This window comes from Lepisosteus oculatus, chromosome 25 (genome assembly GCF_040954835.1).
Source record: "Lepisosteus oculatus isolate fLepOcu1 chromosome 25, fLepOcu1.hap2, whole genome shotgun sequence".
Lineage (NCBI taxonomy): Eukaryota > Metazoa > Chordata > Actinopteri > Semionotiformes > Lepisosteidae > Lepisosteus > Lepisosteus oculatus.
The window spans coordinates 3,157,216-3,176,615 of NC_090720.1; the positions used below are offsets into that span (position 1 = coordinate 3,157,216).

Genomic DNA, 19,400 nt, shown 5'->3' on the forward strand with positions numbered 1-19,400 from the left:
CATAAATGACATACTTTCACATTATCCCTATTCAATTCAATATTTTGTTCAACCTAGTGTTTAGCACATGGACAGGAAAAACACATAAACACATACGGTTCTCACCTGATGCACTGGATGTACTGTATGTAAAGGACACAAGACATTTTTGTTTTCTCTACAGGGTGTCACAGTGATGGGGTGTTTGGTACTACTGGCTCAGACTTCTTGGGACCTGGGTTGGATCACAGACTTGAATGCCTTCTGCATTGAGTTTGCATAGCCTCCGTATACCTGCATGGCAGTATGAGTGCCCTGGTCTCCCTTGGTCTGAATTGTATGTGTGCCCTGGGATGGATGCACATACACATCGAAGGCATAGCAACCCATCAATGCTTACCTGCAATAGCCATTTTTCTAATAATACACAAACACTTTTTATATAAAAGAAAAAGCAAAGTACAGATCAAAATCTAAACTAAATACTAAAAAAAGGAAAGTGGGTTCAAAGTCTGAAGAATGTGCATTGTCAACACACTCCAAAATGCATTACTGGCTTTCAAGGACATTGGTGGGAATATGTTTTATAATCCCTCCAGTATCTTTTGACCTACTTCTGTGAGCGTAATTTTTTTTTGGTTTTATCCCTCATAAAATAAAAAAGCTCTCAAAAGTAAGACATGAAAAAAAAGGAGAGGGGTGGAGAAAAAACAAATCCCTTTGACAATAAAGTGATGAGAACTTCTTAATTTTGTCACTAAGAAAAATGAATATCAATCAGTAGTAAAGGACTACAATTTAGATTACCTCCACAGATGTACGCCTTTGTAATTTTCTGTCTGATTGCTCAAGCTGACAACACTCTCAAGTGGTAATGATTTGAAAGCTTTTTTTTCCGCAACTGAATCTTAATATTAAAGTAATGTATTGGCTGGAAGTAAAATAATTATCAATACATCAAGTATACCTTTACATCAGGTCTTTTTTTTTATATTGGAAATGTGTGTTAGGAGACTTTCACTGCTTTTTTTCCCCAACATTATTCCGTGACTTTCTTTAACCCCGAAGAGATCCATTCTGAATGTGAAACGTAGTAGCTACAAGACCCTGCTTATAAAAGATCTAGAAATAAGTAAATGTTAATTCCATGATGAAAAATAGAAAGGACAAACTCGGTGTGTTACACCTGAAGAAGGCACCACAGCCAAAAATTTTATATTTCTATCTTGTATTTTTCATCATGAATTAAGCTTTACATGTTCCATTGTAGCCAATACACACTGACGCAGCTCCCCACTCGAACATTTAAAAGATCTTCAGCCCTACAGTTTTCAAGTTCTGGGAAAAAAAATCACTCTATTCAGAATGGTACACTTTTCATCTGTGTAAAAAATGGCAAAAGTTTAGAAGAGCCTCCATAGGTGCTGTGCCAAGGCAGCAGTGTGGTAAAAACACATAACAGCCATGCATAAAATCAGTTTTTGTACTTGTATTGGCCCATATCAGCAGGAAATGCATTATGTCACTTCACTGGAGTATGCCAGTAACACAGGAGTCACAGGCCTGGCACAGAAAACAGCACTGAGATAAAGAGGTGCCAGCCTCCAGCTTCCCTGCATCTCAAGTCAAAGTGCAGAAACTGCTACTCCTTTTGGAAAATAACTGTTCTAAGATCGAAAAAGAGAGAGGGCACCCGTACTGTTGACATATCCCGCCTACATGTAAATAAAGAAAACACTGAGTTCCAGAAACTGTTTTCGCCTTTAAATGTCCAGTTTCAAATTTGGCTTCAATCCCAAAAAAAGACTTAAGCTTCCATCACCAAAGCACTGTCCAATTAAGCTTAACTCCAAAGTCATTTATCAAAAAAAAATGTCTTTACAACACTGACTGCAGACACTATGCTAGATAAGGGTTTTACATTCCATGTAGTCTAAATGGGCTTGCCGTTGTGGAAATTACTTTAAAGTCTATTGCCTATTTATGCAGACCTTCACTGTAAGGGCTGAGTTTATTGAGTGGCTCTCTAAAAAGCTATACTTATCCTGTTTCCTAATATTCACAAAGCTGTTTTTTTATTTTACTGATTGCACTTAAATACTCTCTACCAGAAAGAGCAGCTTTATGAAAACCAAACAGGGAACAAGTTTTATTTTCTGAGTACAGTGTTTACATAAGTTGCTGAATAGCATATGTGTATTTTTCGGTAAGTGGATTTTCCTGGCAAATTCTGCTTTCAATAGAAGAACTCATATTCCTTAAATCCAAAAATAATGAAAGATTTAAAGAAAAGCATTTTTATAATTTCCTAAATTATATTTACAAGACACATTTTCACACTATATAGAAAACTGTTAAACGACCAGAACAAAACGGTTATGTTTAATCTACTTTCACCATCCTTGTCATATCCTAACAGTCAAAATAAATGAGGTTTTCGTACTTTAAATGAATTATATTTGAAAATCCAGGCAATTCTGTGAAGAGTTTTTTTCAGAATGCTAAGCATAATACAAAACAGTTCAGCATGCCTTTATCAAGTTATGTTTACGTTTTGCTAAAATGATAATTCAATGCAACTCAGCAAAACCTTTAATGAGAAAAGATAATAAATCGGTACCAAGTGAAAATGTTGTTTTCTGTGCTTGCAATAAATCTTTTCCAAAACAGAAGTTGTGTATTTCCCCTTCTGCACATCTGAATAACAAGGTTAGTGTAGACCATTTATTAATGATCGTCTATCGAATTATATTGTCAAATTTAGAAAATCATTATTAATAGTATTCAGCTAACAGTTCTCCATTTTGCTAACTGCATCATTTCACCAGTGCATTTAATTGTGGTTAATTGAAAAAGCCATTAACTTTGTTTTCACGGAAATTCTCCTTTATTTTCTTCCTGGAAGAAATAAAATCCTATCAGTACAAGCTCCTTGGAGAGAAAGAACCAATCCAAAAACAGTGGATTAATCTTTATGGGGTGTGGCATTACACAGGGGCGTGTTCAGTGTGGAGGCGGAGCCCTGATTAAGGGTGACGCGTTGCCGTTGTAATCACACCTAATTAATGACGAGCCGCAGATGTGGGGCCCTTTAAAACACACCGAGCACCTCCTGGAGGGATGAGCAAACCCCCGCAAGGGGAGGGTCATTCCAGCGGCAGTCCCAGAGGGGGATTGTGACCGAGCGTAGGGCCGTTGTTTTTCTTTCTGACCCTTTTTGCAAGAGTTGAGTTTTTATTTTTGAGTTTTGGCCTTGCGCCCCCTGCTCTAGACTGGACCCCGTTAAATAAGGTCAGTCCAGTCCGGTTACCGATGTGCTAAGCGGGTTCTTTGTCCCAGGCTGGGCCGTTAGACAGGGTATTTAGGGTGGGGTGTCAACTTTTACGGGTGCTCACCGCAGCTCCGCCAACTCCCGTGTTGTTACGGGGGGATTGCTCATATTGTTGTGATATTTAAAGACCACGGGGGAGAAATTTACCTCGATTTCACAACAAACAAAATGTCTGTTACACCTTTTACTGTCTGTACATATATACACATTTCTAAATAAAGTGAGTATCTAAAAAAAAAAACATTGCATGCAGTATGAAAATCCATTTCTTAATACCTTATATATAAAATAAAACACAACCACTTGAAAGTGCTATATACTGAAAGAGTTCTGCCTTGTGCTGTTTTTATCCTTCATTAAGCACTGCACTGTTCCTGGTTGGAAACAGAACATTTATGCAATCAGTAGATCCAGGGTTTAATTAAATCAATGGTTAATCTAGAAAAAGCTTTTAAGAAATAAACATGTTTGATAATACTGACCATATGGGGGATAATCGCTCCTTACCTTTCTTGGGGTTTTTGTGGCTTTGAATGTCTTTAATGAGGGAATATTTATTACATAAAAATGTTCATTCTTGTTTCATGAAGCAATACACTGCTGTGCAGAAGTCCTAGACTTATTCTTTTCATTTAAGAGTTTTTCCCATCTTTACATAGAATTAAAAAAAATATATATTTTTGCAAATATCAAGGTTATGAAAGATGAAGGATACATATTGGAAGAGCACATCACAGCCGATGACAATTTAATTTATCTGAAACTGAAACCCCCAAGATAACTCAAAGAGAATGGAGAGCCAAATATTGAAGACTCAAAAATTTCAGAAACAAAATGGGTGAAGACAGAAGACACAGAGAAAGTCCAATTAAGACAGGATATCCAGATTTTTCTCAGAGTAGAATTTCAACACGAAACAATTTCCAAATAAAGCACCAATACTCACTGCACAGAGATGAAATCTTTCAGGTGCTCACTAACTCCCAAAAGCTTGCAGAAATTGATTGAGTAGGAGACATTAGTCAGAGTTACCCTCTTCTTATAGGTCTTTCCGACATCAAAATCCTAAAGCAGGTGTAAAAGGCACAGAGTGAAGCCCTTTCTTAAAATACTTTTATACTTTAATGACTTAATTATAGATACTGACTTTAAAGGACAGTCTCAACAGGATGTCCAATTGTTCAATTAATGTAACATTCATATTCATATAACACAAAAACGTGGCATTTTTGTTGTGTACTCTATGGATTTAACACCTTTGACAACTTAAAGATTACAATTGCAAGAGATGGCCTTCAAGTAGGTTAAGTGGAATACACGTATGTGGTTGAAAGCTATATACTCTAAAACCTTTTAAATTAAAATTAATTTAGTCTAAAAGCATATAATCAACAACATGATAGATCTATATGAGTGAAAAGCTTTTTTTCTAGAAATCAGTATGGTTTCAGTACTATTTTCCTTTCCATTACATATCGGAGACACAAACAGATAATTTTATTGCTGCAGTCTTTAGATGGGAGATGGAGTGCACACAAGATTGGACCCAATGGTACCTTGAAGTGAATGACTTCTGGTTTGCTGTAGAAAGGGCATCCTTTAAATTCCCTACCAACCACAACTTGCTTTCGCACTATTCCACTCCTCTGCTTCTCCAGAGTCCGAGCTAAAATCTCTTGGTCCATTTTGCTTAAATTGACAGGCTTGGATTTTGCATCATCCTTAGGTATCTAGTAAAACAGACAGAAATTTGGCAACATACATTGCAAACACTTAATCTTGAGAAGTTTTCATAGTTCAGAAGTTCTTATTTTTGTTTTATTTTCAGTAAGAAAGAATGTTATTTAGCAAGTATTTAGAAGGTGTGATCAGTCAAGATGTCAAACTACACTGGAGAAAGAAAAAAAAGCAAACAGGAAAATGAAGAACATTATACTTGGCACCTGGATTCTGTTGGAAATGTTGTAAAATATCTACAAAAGTAAGTCAAACAATGACCTGGTTATTTGTGAGTGTGCACATCGTGGATTACATAACTGACCACTGGGGATCACTGCTTGAGCTAGGAGAGCACAAATGAGTCTTGGTCAAATTCAGGACATGTGATGATGTTAGTTCCTATTAAGATTTAAGCAAACCAAATCCTGAGGATTTCCACATTAGTAACTTTGATAACATGAACGGACTCATTTCAATGTGCCTTGTCAGTAAATGGTGCAAATATGCAATTAGAAATCTAGATTAACAAACCCATTTTTCATAATGAAGAAATATTCACTGCAATGTCACAGCATGCAGGAGCTAAGGCCGTTGGGGATTGTGTGAATGCAGTCTTTGCATAATAGTTTTTCAGGTCTTTCAGGTGTTTCAGGTCATGAGAAGGATTATTAATCTATATATCAAAAGTTTACACAGAGATGCAAATCCAGTATCATATAGAAACTGTTTACTTTAATCTAGGTTTGACAAAGCAAACATCCTTGTGTTGAGTTTTCACAATTTTAAGTAAGTTCAACTCATTGAATCTACACTTTCTGATGGAGTTTTGTGTCTGTTTTTGTGATTTTTGAGTTAATCACATTCAAATTTAGAAAGAGGTATGATATCCCATGAGAAATTAAATTTAATAAATAAATGTATGTTTAAAAGAAACATGAAAAGAACACTTAATATCATAAGTTTAAATTTCCCAAGGCATGTTTTTAATAATTAAAGATAATCTAAATGGGCTTCTTCTATAAAGCTAATTTCACTTTTTAATCCTGGATGGGTAAAGACACCAAATTCTTTCCAAGGCTGTTTCACCAGATGTTTGTCTATGAAATCTGTTGTGAATATGCTGTCAGGACCAGTGCTTCAGAAAAGGAAATTACTGCATTTTTACATTCACTGTGGAAAATGAATAATGGCAGGCAGCAGTTCTTAACCTTCAGGAAAAATTTAAAATACTTTCAAGAAAATGAACAGGCCCTGTAGCCCACTGCAAATGGATTCTTTGGGGGCTGACCAGAGGAAAGTACTGAATAACTGCTCAAAGAAAATACATCCAACTTTAAAACATCAGCACACAGTCAAGATTTCTTGTTTTGACAGGTTTAATAACTTGCATTATATGAACAGGCTTTTGACACTTACATAGATCCCCCAAACATAAAAACATATTTTATTGAAACTACGATGCATTGTGCTTTGATTTAACATGTGCCTTATTCATGTTTTGAATCAGCATCAGCTAATCCAAAAGCCCAGTGACTGATGTCTGCTCCCTACTGGGTAGAAGCAAGAAACCATGACTAAATAAATGCCATACATCCATGTCTTTGTTCTGTAATTTGCTTAGTGTCTCTATGTTATGATTTAATCCAATCTTTAAGGCTAAAATCATGAAATACTCAAGTGAAACACATTCAGTTTAAAAAGACAATCAGAATTTCATACAGTTTAAAAATGTGAATGTCAAACTGAATTATATTTATATAAAGGAAGCCCAACTAGTGCTATTCATAACACTATAAACTGAAATGTATAATTTCCCAATGTGTCTTTACATGCTTGATTCCACTTGAAGCTGATATCTCCAAGAGAAATGCATTTTTTATGTTCTGAATTCTAAAGGAATACTATTTCTATCCAGAGAAAATAATAGCAGATGTCAAAAAAAGCACAGGAAGTTTCATTAATGTCAAGCTAGATAGAGGGAGTATTACTTCTTAATCTGGCTGTTAGCATTTTTGTATGTTATGTTAATATGGCAAATACTGAATACATTTTATCCATTTGGAATCACCTCTCAAAACACCCTCTGCTTTGTGAAGGAGACAACAATTATAAAATAGCAGTGAAAGTTCGGATACGTCATACAAAAAGAATGACATCATAACCAAATCTAAAAAATAATTTAACAGAACACAAACAAACACTTTAAAGCTGTGATCTTAATATTGATAGTATGGATGGCAATTCATTATTTAGAGTGTTCTATAAACTATTAAACAAAGAACCTTACGTTTTCTCAGAACATCACAACATGGCACACAATGCGATAGCTACCAGGGGGTTAATGAGCTTTTTTACATCTAATGGTGTTAAAAAACAACTAATTTAATTTCAAAGCCAATTAGGTCGAAGTATGAGCTATGGAATCTGCAACTTTTTAATAAAACAGAAGATGATATTATAACGGTACTTTTTACAAGAAATAAATGAGGGCTGATAAACAGCTATTAAAAGTATAATCTATTATAACATCAGTGAAGCTCCATTCTGTTGCCTCCAGCAGTCCTGAAACAAATTATACACACAATGTATCCAGTTATTTAAAAGACTATAAATGTCACAAGTATTAACATCCCCAACCATGAATAAAGCCATTAACTAAATTTTGTCTTTCATGGAGGCTACATTACAATGAGGAGTCAGAATTATTATATTAGAAAGAATGTTTTTCGTGTGACATACAATATAGGTCTAGTCATTTTTAAAATCATCTTCATCTGCTATTTGATTAAGTAAGTAATCCCATTCAGTTTTCAAAACCAAAAAATTAATTTAAAAAGTCATAGCTTAATAAGTAAGGAACCCAAAGTTTCCCAGCTTTTTACATGATTCAGCTTAATCCCCTGTTAACACAAGATGAGCAACCATAATGGGCTATTATGACATGATTTTCTGAACCAAATGTTAAAACTATATTTTCCACTTGGCTTCCTCACTCACAGAACTAGCAGGGCTGAATGTCATGTTATGTTGAGAACGTCAGAAGTACAAGCAAATAAGAAGTGATGCCTGTCATCACAAATTTTGGAGCAGGGGCGATTTAGCTACATAGATGCCTTAAAATGACTGAGCTCAGAGAACCAATGCACTGTTTTCAATAAACTCCTCATAAGCACTGTTATAACTCCATGTCTCTCTCACTTAGTATTTCAATTACTGTTCTGAAGACAGATGATGTCCCCGCTGCATCTCTGTTTATAAGCATGGATGTAGGCCAGAATTCTGGTGCTCCCCTTTCAATCAATAATGTTTCAACAAACTATCAGAACGCTCCCACTATAAACTCATAGAAGTTTCTCAGCACAAGGATTTTCTTAGAGCAAACAAACAGAAATGAAACAGAATAGGAAACAGAATGCTGGGGCAATGACACAAATATACATACATAAAACTACACTGATATCAGGAATGTTGTAGAGCATCTTTTTGAATTAACTTTGAATGGATGCCTTGATTCTTTGGTCTATTACCCTGAGCCTGTGTGCTCCTGTACCTTCACAAATAATTCTAGAAAAAAAGGTCATGTTTCTAGCATGATCTAGCCACAGAGACTGAAATATACATGCAGCCTGTACCTTGTATTCTATATGCTTCTGCTCCCATAGGCCTGTAAATTCAGGTACAGCAAGACTTTCTTCTGTTGTCCTCTCTTCCTCACTGTCATCTCTTTCAGGGGAACCCTGAGAGTCAGGCTGTGTTTCGGGGAGCGCAGCTCCATCTTCAGCAACCGGATTCTCATCCTCTGACAATGGGGAAGGAATGCGCCACTCCTGGGAACAGAATAGAAAAGGGGAAAAACACATATCAAGGTTATGTTTATTCTAAAACGACCAAATTAATGGGGGCCTGAATTAGATAAAACCTTTGGCCCAGCTCAAATTACAAATCATCTCCTGAACAAGTTGGTCTTTGAATGGCGAACGTCTTGTTCATCAATTATACACAAAACCTCAGAAATGTTTGGTGGAATGTCACTGATGGGACAGTTCTTTATCAAATATGTTTCTGAAATGCAGATATATTAGGAAAAATGCTTTCAAGACAGCATTTTCTTACATGAAATCAGTGTACATTACATTTCATCAAGTAGGTTTTCCTACTTACTGGAGAATAGCTTTCTTCATCTGCTTCTCCATAAGTTAAATCTAAGTACTCCAATAGTTTCTCACGAGTCTTCGTAGAATAGGTAGCCTTATCCAGGCTCTTCCGATATGTGGGAAAATGTTGAGCTTGGTATTTCTTGCGTTTTTCCAGTAAGGCTTCTTCTTGTAGGATCTTAGAGATTATTTGTATTTTCCTGGATTTTTGTTGCTCCTCAAATGCTCTTAAAGAGAAAATATTAAGATAGGAGTACAGAAAGAAAGGAACATGGTTTTATAAGGAAAGGATTTTACCCCAAAGACATAGATTATACAGATACTGAAATGTCTCAGAGGGCTCCCATTCATTTCCATTGACACAGCAATGATAAGGTACAGGTATCAAGGCTTCAGAGGCAAATCTTTCAGTTGTTAGTATGAACATTTAGCTTGTTTAAGTTTTAATTACAAACGGTACGATTATAAAACTTCTGTGTGAATAGGTTGAGGGGTGACGTGCTATTCAAACAGGTCCAGGAAGTTATTTTTTTTTCATTGATGACTTCATAGGCCATTGATCTTTCAACCAGTTTCCTCACAGACAAGCACATGACAGAGACACCTATGGACGTGATTCGACTTCAAAACTGACAACGATTAGATTTGTCTTTACACATCAAAACAATAGATAAAAGCTAGACAATGAAAAACAACCTCAAAGAATGTTATCTGGGTGGCATGGCTCCGAGCTCAGAAAGCCTACCGTTTTTTCCTCTCTAATTCCCGCAGTTGTTTCTGCTGGTGCATGTACTTAGTGACGTCTCCCCCTTCGGCCCTCACAGACTCCCTCACCAGTCTCTCCTTTTCCTTTTGCCTTGCAATCCTGGCCTTATCACGCGCCTGCAGAGCGTGGAGGTTTTCCTGAAGCCCAAGCACACCCCGATATGATTGTACAAAGTCAGACATGAGTTCTTCAACAACGCCTCTGCTTTAAAATTACATCCACCATACAGAAGCAGAATTTACATTTTGCTGATGTTTATGCACGTACAGCAATGTGGAACAGCAAGGATTTGCTAATCACTAAACTCAGGGATTAATAACAGCTATGCTTTGGATAAAATAGAAATGCCTATGGTCCACACCAAAATGGCTCACTACCTTTCAAACGAAAACACATTCTTGTGAATAGAACGTTTCTACAATACAGAGGCCAAGATTTATTTTATTTGAAAGGGAAGTTATTACTCCTGCAATGGGTTTCAAGCCGTCTCACCCTGGTGGCTGCAATATTTGTCTTCAGTGACAGCACTGCCTGTACTCGTCTCTCCATTTGCTCTCGACTCTGCATCTCTTCTTCTGCTTCTTTCTGACGAATTCTAGAAGAGTTTTAACAGAGCACCCCATCAGAGGGACAAGTTATTGATTAATTTCGTACCAGGACACAGCTCAGAATGCAAAGGAATACAAGCTTTACAAAATCAAAAACTTGTACAATATTTCAATCATCCCACTTTTAGAATTCTAAAAAACATGAGTCCTTAACAGGAATTTCCAAAATTAAAACTTTGTTATCCCCTAAGGGAAGGTTTTATGGCAGAGTCCAACACAAAAATATAGCATAACAACCACCACCAACAATGAGGTCAAGACAAACAATATAAGACAAATAAATATAGAATGTTTATTTTTTTTATTACATACGATTACAAATTAAAATTAAACAACATTTTCCTAAAGAGATTTTACTACATTACCCTCACCATAATGAACAAAATTTGTTCTTTTCACGAAATTTGCAAAAATTGGAGACAATGCCTGGCTGGCTTGAGGGAAAAAAAACAGACATTCAATACCTTCCACAGAACAAGTCCATTAAAAACAGGTAGAAGCAGTGGCACAAGGAATTTAATCCCCTCACTATATACCATGCCAGGCATACCTGCTTGAGGAATGGATTGGGATTGGTCTGAAAATATTATAATATTTCAGGAATACATACTACTTACTGATCAGGTTAATTTTGCATCTCTAATAAGTCAAACAAAATTGTCAGCAGGAGTTCCTGATATTTTCGTAGCTGTTAAAACTCACTAATCCAACTAATATTCTTGTAAATTCCTTAAAACACAACATCACACCAATCTTTCTCCACACCAACATCACTGGTGGTTTCCTCTCCAAGTTTCCACATAAAACCAATACAGCTCACTTTCTGACCTCTTAATTTAGTTTATTATTGGTGATATTGGTCCACTTTATCAATTCCTATCAGCTTTCCAGGTGAAAGTCCCCCAAGACACAGTAGCTCTTCAGTCTAGAGCTTAATACCCCCGTTCTAAGTTAACTAAGAGATCAAACAATTTTTCCCAAATGTCCCAAGAGGATACAGAACTGGTATGTGAAACCAGTAGACTTGACAGAAGACTAGTGTTCCGACTCAAATATTTGCCAATACTATTCTATGGGGTAAATTTGAAAACTATAGTGCCATGCATTATTGAATAAAAAAAACTACTAATGTAAAATTCATTGTTTGACATAATTTCCAGTGTTGTTTGCAGCTTTAGAAAGTAAACAGCTCAAATTTGCAAGCAAGACTTTTTTCCTATCTTTCATATTGACAGCTGAGTTAATGCCCTGAAGTGAATGCATATTTTAATTTCTTCAGCATTGCTTTGCTGCATTGACTGCTAAATCAATCATGTTGTGTTTTTCTTCAGTTTTCAATAAAGCTGAAAAAAATTTAAAAAGATATCTCTCTCAGATTTCACAAATCATTAGATTCCTTTTTTAAATATTAACTGAATTATATGTTTTCTAACACAGATAATCCTATTATGGTTCTCTGATCCGACAGTTATTCAATAAAAACATCTTGGAAAAGGTGATTTACTAATGCAATCTAAATTCAAATTTCAAAATTAAATTAAAAATAAGATATTGGAAGATACTGAATGAGTATGAAATACCATAAATTATAATATATTTTACTCACAGATCTTAGTAGACTATGCAGAAGTAAGCACCTTTATTTATTCTGAACCATCAAGCTTCTTTTTTCGGTATCAGAAAGCTATACTGTATAAATCATCTTACTTTTACCAGGTGTTAAGCTCTCATTGCTGGGTGATAAATGAAGTCATTACCTGTTCATTGTCTCCTTCAGATACAAAACAGCTTTCTTGTGGTTCTGCTTTGCTTCCACCACTGCCTTGCGATGTTGAGCCTCTCGTTCCTTAAGGGAATTCATCTGTCTTCTAGTAAAAAACAAAGGAAGAGATAAAATGATCTTTAGATGCTGAGAGCTTATATTAGAGAATAAACCAATTTTCAATTAAAATATGTACTTTTTTATTCTTAATCTAGGACTTTATTTAAGGAAGTGATGAAAAGAAAGACCACATATAAGAAGAGGCCATAAGATCCATCATCCTGCATTGATTCTGTTTCGTCATAGACCGCCATTGAAACACCCTTGACAAGGCCCATATAAAAGGGACAATTCAGACCATCCAAATGGTCACACCTAATTGAAATGCAAACAGGACTGGATAGAAAAGCATAGTAATTATCAAAACCTGTGCTTTGCTGCAGGAAAAGAAATACGTACTACACAGGAATGTATGGTAAAAAAATTAAAGAGCTCAGTTAACCAATTTGTTTTTATTCTCTACATGTAGTCCCATAAAACGATTATTACAAGAAAGGCTTCTGCTGTTAAGTGATTTCACTCCAGCATGCAATACATTTATCCATATTGTGCAGCGTGCCCCATACTGATCTGTTAAACCAATCTCATCCAGGATTTAATTTTTTTAGGTATTATGGCATGTATTTCATTACATATACAAGGCAATTCTGCAGGAGTTTTTAATTGCTTCCCATTTTCCGATACTGAAAAGTGACAAATTGGCAGTAGTGAGTTGAAGAATGGAAAGCAAATTTTGCCGTAATTTGAGCAGTTAAACTTCCAGTGATGCCAGATGCCCAACGTGGAACAATGAGTCACATCATATAAAAAAGTAGTCAGGCTATGAAAACGTTTTTCTAGCATTTCAAAAATATGTTTTCAAACACAATAATTAAAGAGGAAATCCTATTTACATAAGGAGAAAAAAACTCAAAATATTACACAGGGATCAGATTTTCACTGTGTGAATAGAAAGAAAAGTGTCTCAACATTGCTTTGAGCAATCATTGTTGATGTCAGACATCACAACACATCAGATGTGTTGGGGTGTAGTAAATATTTGATTAACAGCCCCTAAAGTTCAATCACCAAAAAGTAACTGCACAGATTCCCCAACAAACTCAAATCACTTTTTCTCAAGCCGGTGCCTCAGCTCGGCTGCCCTGGCAGCTGTCTCTTCCTGCCGTAGCCTGCGGGCAGCTTGCTGCTCCTGCTGAGCCTCCAGAGCCTGCTCTTCCCTCTGAAGCTCCTGGCGCAGGTGAGAGAACCGCCCCAGCTCCACCTCCACCTGACACAGCTCCAGCCTGCCGGACCACAACAACAATATCCTTCAGCAGCTGCAGGCAAGAACACCCCGAGACAGAGAGCACAGTACAGAGCCGAGCGACCAATTCAGACTTTGAATACTGCTGTGTCTACTTCTACTACTATTATTTCTAAATTAATGGAGCGTGCATCTACTTCTACCAATAACAATCATAAAATAATGGTGTCTAATCTTAATATTGTTGCTGTTCACATTTTAAATATAATTAAAGATATGCAACCATTTTAAAACATAAAGTTTTAAAATATTGTCATAACTTTAAAGTCTGAAGTTATAAAAAGCTGGGTGGTGCTGTATTAATACCCATCAACTAAGAAAAACAAAGCCTGTTTCTAAATTTTGAAAGCTGATAAGCTCCTTAATTTACCACTGATGCTGGCTTTCTTTAAAGTATCACGTATTTTGCATTTTGATATTTGCCTCACAATTTAAAAATAAAACAAATAATTCTATATTTAAATTATTGTATGCCGTGTGTCTTTCAAGTAGAAGAGTTGCAAATTAAATCCTCACTCCAGCATATGCTCCACGTTAATCAGCAGACTGCATAGAAAATTATGCTGAGACGTCTTGATGGCAGATAAGGAGACAGGCAGGCAGTTAGGAATATGATGAGCACCCATGCATGGTATCTCTGACTCTCACATTGACAGACAGTTCCCAGGAATTTAGAAAAAATGCAATGAAAGCAATAGGGCTTGAAATCTTTGCTGGAAATGATGTCTGAAACCTCATCAAATATGAGCATTTAGAAAATTTTGGGGTAATTGAACAGAAACAGCTGCATGTTAGACTACAAGAAGCTCTCTTTTTCCAAAATATATAAGCAATTGTACTTTAAATTAATTAAAATACACATCAAATGTAAATAAGCTAACTTTGGCTATAAAAAAATACTTCCTCTTTACACTCAATATTCACTTCAAGTTTGTTAATTTCTTGAGATAGTTGGTCCTGAATAATATAATACAGTTGCAGCTGCACAAACATTTGTGTTGTGAGGGATGATTGCCTAGTGAAATCTGTTCTTATGATCATTAAAATGTATATCACGATCTTAAAGTTTCCCACTTCAGTAGCTTCCTCTGTTAAGCACAATATCAAAGTGATGGTCTCAAAATCCAAAACGTATTCCCTAGAAACAGAAGAGATTTCTTGCAGAATATGTGCAGAATGGGTGGAAAAAAGAACAAAAACAGAGTTACAATTATACAAGAAATGGATCTGGTGGTTATGGGTATTGCAATACTCTCTCAGACTAAGGGTCAGAAACACAAAGCCAGATTTCCAGCCCCTGGTTGGAGCCAAGAGAAAAATCAAGATTCTCGTCCCCTTTGACTTACTCATTTTGTGTCAATGCCATTTCTATCTGTGACTCAAGGTCCTCTTCCCCCTGGAGCTCTGAGCAAAGTCGTTTGTGCAGGGCCCGCAGGCGGAACAACGCTGCACTGTTGAGAAACAGGACAAAAATAACAGCATAAAAGTAAAAAAAGATGAATATTTAAACTCTGTAAAATGGGGAACAATTAGAATACCTTGAGGCAGAAAAACTACTTTTGCATTCAGCTTGTGTACAGAGCGTAATTCAATTTCACTTTATAACATATCACTTGCCATTGGGAGCTGACAGCCTGTTAAGTGTATAAGAAAGCTCTCAAAGTGCCACTTGCTATGCTTACTACAAAAGACCTTCTTCAAGGAAACTGTGTCATAGTAGCTCTCTTTGGAAGTGGGTTAGAAGTAAGGTTTGCAGGTGCATTATGGGCAGCCGCCTGCAAAAAAGGCAATGAAAGGGGTGAATGGATAACAAAATCCAGTTAACCTGTCTTGTAGCCCATTGCACACCTCCTTAATAGCTTTGCAGCCCATGAAGAGAATACATTATCAGAAGGTACATAGCAGAGAAATGAGAGAAATAAAGATTTTTTGCATTCCCGTATAAACATTACTGACATTTTTAAAAACATTAAATTAATTTCATTCTTAATTGCCTAATAACATCCTGGAAGGTTCTCATTTCCTCAAGAATGAGCTTGACCATTATCATCACACACCATTTAATCATATAAAGCTTTTTGAAAGTATAATGACTGGTCTTAAGTATGAAGCTCTTGTTGAAAGCCATCTATTTTCCAGTCTACAGTGTTTTTATAACAACAGTTCTAGAGTAGCAGCTCCTCTGTGTGTGAGACGTATAACCTAGGAATACACAAGTTTGGTGGTCGAGCATTTCCAGGTGTCTACCCACGTGTTCTCAGACTCTTTCAGCTCCTCAATATCTCTTTCCACCACGTCTCGTTGTTTCCCCAGCTCTGCGATACGTAGCCGGCACGCCTTCAGTTCCTCCCTTACAACAAAGACAGTCACAGTCGGTCTGTGGGTCTCAGAGCCAAGGCAGGAACACAAGACAGCATGTCCTGAGCAGGCTTAGACAGCAGTCTTTAACTCTGTATGGGGTCCAGTTCTGTCTTGGATTATCTCGCTCTGGAGGGACAGCAGGTACAGCAACAACGCGAAGCTATTTTTGTCCTAAAAAATGGTGCATTTCAAATGACATAAATTAGGTCTCAATACAAATGAATAAGCTCAATTTTGCAGAAGAACAGACAAAAACAAAGTAAAAAAGCAGTTACATCTCAGGTATTATTAAATAATTACTTTTAATTTGATAATTCTATATTTGTTTACCACTGTAACGTTCCATGCAGGGGTAAGCAGTTAAACTGACCTGATAAAACCCCCAAACACAAGACTGAAACATTAATTTCAGAAACAGGGGGGCTACCCATCCAGTCAAGGGAATCCTGCTGAATCCGCGGTCAGGGAATAAGTTCTGTCTGGGAATGCATTACTGTCGTCACCATACAGTTCCTATGCACTATACTGTAGATGCCAGTTTTAACATTTTCTTGTCATTCCAGCTGCTGCATGGTAGTAAGAGAGACACGCTTGCTAGAACACTTCATAGCCCCGGGTTGGAGCAGACGAAGGTGCACTGGCATGGGGAGAGCACCAGCTCCCTACACACAGCTTTTCTAATCACTGCTATAGATCAGCTCCAGGCCTCCTAATGTGAATTATCTTTGCCATCAAATGAGCTGCATCACTGCAATCTGCCACTGGGGTGAAAAAAAAAAAAACAGATAAAGGAAAGAAAAATGATGATCTCCCTGCCACCTCTGAGACCAGCGAGGAAGTTAAATTTGACAGACACACTGCCTGTTTCCAATTACCCCAGGAAATTTCTGCAGTGCGTAATTTCTTTAGTTAATAACTACAGTGCATTACACTACATCGCTAAAGTGAAAACCTAGCGTAGTCATGATCATAGAAACACAGCTCCACAGACTTGGAAGCGTATTATTTTGTAAGTGTGTCCTATCTGGGCTGATAATAAAGGTAGAAATATAGCATGATAATTTCTTTGGTAAAGTAAAAAGGGCTTTAACAGATGAACCAGTTGATGTGGAAATTAACCTTCTGTTCTGAGCTGGTCCGGAAAGGGAGTAGATGCTGCCAGGGTTCTGTTCTTGATGTAAGTCTAATTTCTAATAGAAACAAACCTGGCTTTTAGGACATCGTGCTCCTTCTGTTTGTAGAAGGAGTCCAGCTGGTCCAGGTTTCTTCGCAGCTTGAATATCCTCACTCTCTCAGCATAGCTCTTCTTTTTACTGCGGTCCTGGTCTTCAGTCAGAACAGCCTCTTCCTCTTCCCTTTCAGACAGAAGACACGGAATTAGCAGTAACTACTAGAGCTTTATTATTATTTTTTACAGACACTAAAGTGGAATATGGTGTTCATGAAGGTCAAATAATGTTTCTGTAATTAATTAAAAGGAAAGAGTAAGCTCATTTTAGCTTCTGTTACATGTTATTTTAAATTGTATATTTATGTTTTGGGCAATGGTTAAAAAAAGTGTATTAGGTTATAGTGTAAGACATAACTTACAGTATACACTCAAAAAATAATACTTTTAAAGGTTACTGCTCAAAACATTGTTTGGATTACATCTCAGCTTCATTCATCAATACTTTAAGCCACATACATTTATACAGTATAAGACTAAAACAAGTGATATTTTAAGTACAGATGCTTATCTATGGACTTATACACCAAATACCACAAGTTATTCATTAGATATTTAAAATACTAAAAAAATACTTAAAATAAAAGAAAGAAAAATAATGATCTCTCTGTCTCCCTCTGAGACCAACAATAAAGTTAATTATATAGGCATGCTTACTGTTTTCCATCACCTCTTGAACTTCCTGCCTTGCTTAATTAATTTAATAAGTTACAGTGCATTACACTATACTTTCTTTATCTTTGTTAAATTAACTAGACCTGTATTTCTCCACTTATAACAAGAATTTGAACAGGTTTACAAATGTGGCAGATTTTGTGCACATTCTTTATCCCAATTTGACATTCCAAAAATCCCATGCATCCACATCACACTAACCAGCTAGAGGAGGAGCTGAAACCTCCAAATTCATCTGCAGATGTAGGAAACAATGTGTCTTCATCTCGGAACCCTTCCTTGTCAGCCTCCTCATCTTGAAACAAAAAAAAAATCATTTAATTAGCCAATGTAAAAAAAAAAAAAACTCCTTTATTGAGATGCAGCAATTGCGGTTTTTCCCTGAAGCACTTATTGTAAACACACTGCTACAAAAATCAGGACACAGTCAGAGAACCAGTTATAAAAGCTAAAGTATGATTTTTTTTTTAAAGAAAGACCTAGATAAACAACAAGATTTATGAAACATCAGAGAGTATGTTGTCCACAAAAAGTCATTAGGTTGCTTACTGTAAGTGTACTACTTTCTAACAGGCAACCAGAATTTTGGTAGCAAGTATATATAGTAACTACTGTACAGTATCTATTTCCAAGGAATGTCTAATTGAAGGAAAATACTCTTTAAAATAATAAACAGAACACCGCAGCTGCAAATTCCATGATAGGTTCCATCACTGCTATTTTATTTTACATTTAAATAATTTGTTGAATTGTGGAAATTTTATGAGGTCTTTCTACAATTTATGATTGCATTACTGATTAACCTTGGGCAAATGTATTACATTATAAACAAAGCCGACACCTGGCTGGGGTTTGAGATTTATTAATAAGCATGACAATTTCAACTTCTTATTGTATTATTTTCTTCACTGCATCATCCTTTTCCTCAACATGCTACATACAGCCTTAGTATTTTTGCCATAGCTCCCAGACGTCACAGTGATTGCCCAAATTAATGTTACTGCTCTCAACAGCACAATCTAATAGTAAAAAAAAAACAAAACATCTTGCGGACTGCTCAAGCGCTAAAAGACAATTTAGGAAGGAAAGAGAACTCTGGGAATGGGCTCTGCCAGACTGCAAAGGAAACAATTATCATTTGTTTCAAGAAGCAATGAAACACATGAGAAAAAAACTGAGACATTGTGTAGATGCAAGAGCACAAAGATATCTTGAACATTGTTAGAAAGTATTCAGCAGTTAATTGGCTTATAAGCAGCTTTGAATAATTAGCATATTCCCCATTAATTCAGTGGCTTAAACTTTCATAATCCTCTAAAACTTGCAGCATTAAAAAATTCGCTTTTTTTCTGTGCCTCTTTCATGGGTGACAGTATTTCTAATAGACTTTTGAAACGCAGGTTTCAAATTCCTTGAAAGATAAAAGTTGTAGTAGTACATTTTCCAAAAATGAC

At 36.3% G+C, this 19,400-nt stretch overlaps 1 protein-coding gene across 3 annotated transcripts in view; it reads right to left on the bottom strand.

Annotated features, from left to right (window-relative positions):
• The window catches only part of cfap74 (cilia and flagella associated protein 74), a 53,650-nt gene that overhangs the window by 32,810 nt on the left and 1,440 nt on the right, over positions 1-19,400 (bottom strand). For all 3 annotated transcript variants that reach the window (XM_015337235.2, XM_015337233.2, XM_015337234.2), the window contains exons 3-14: positions 18,148-18,241; positions 17,249-17,398; positions 15,934-16,032; positions 15,029-15,133; positions 13,489-13,662; positions 12,315-12,425; positions 10,442-10,544; positions 9,929-10,086; positions 9,191-9,410; positions 8,662-8,856; positions 4,867-5,040; positions 4,257-4,375 (exon numbers count right to left, since the gene is read on the bottom strand). In XM_015337235.2, coding sequence (XP_015192721.2) covers positions 4,257-4,375; positions 4,867-5,040; positions 8,662-8,856; positions 9,191-9,410; positions 9,929-10,086; positions 10,442-10,544; positions 12,315-12,425; positions 13,489-13,662; positions 15,029-15,133; positions 15,934-16,032; positions 17,249-17,398; positions 18,148-18,241 — 1,702 coding nt within the window. The remainder of the gene's footprint in view (positions 1-4,256; positions 4,376-4,866; positions 5,041-8,661; positions 8,857-9,190; positions 9,411-9,928; positions 10,087-10,441; positions 10,545-12,314; positions 12,426-13,488; positions 13,663-15,028; positions 15,134-15,933; positions 16,033-17,248; positions 17,399-18,147; positions 18,242-19,400) is intronic.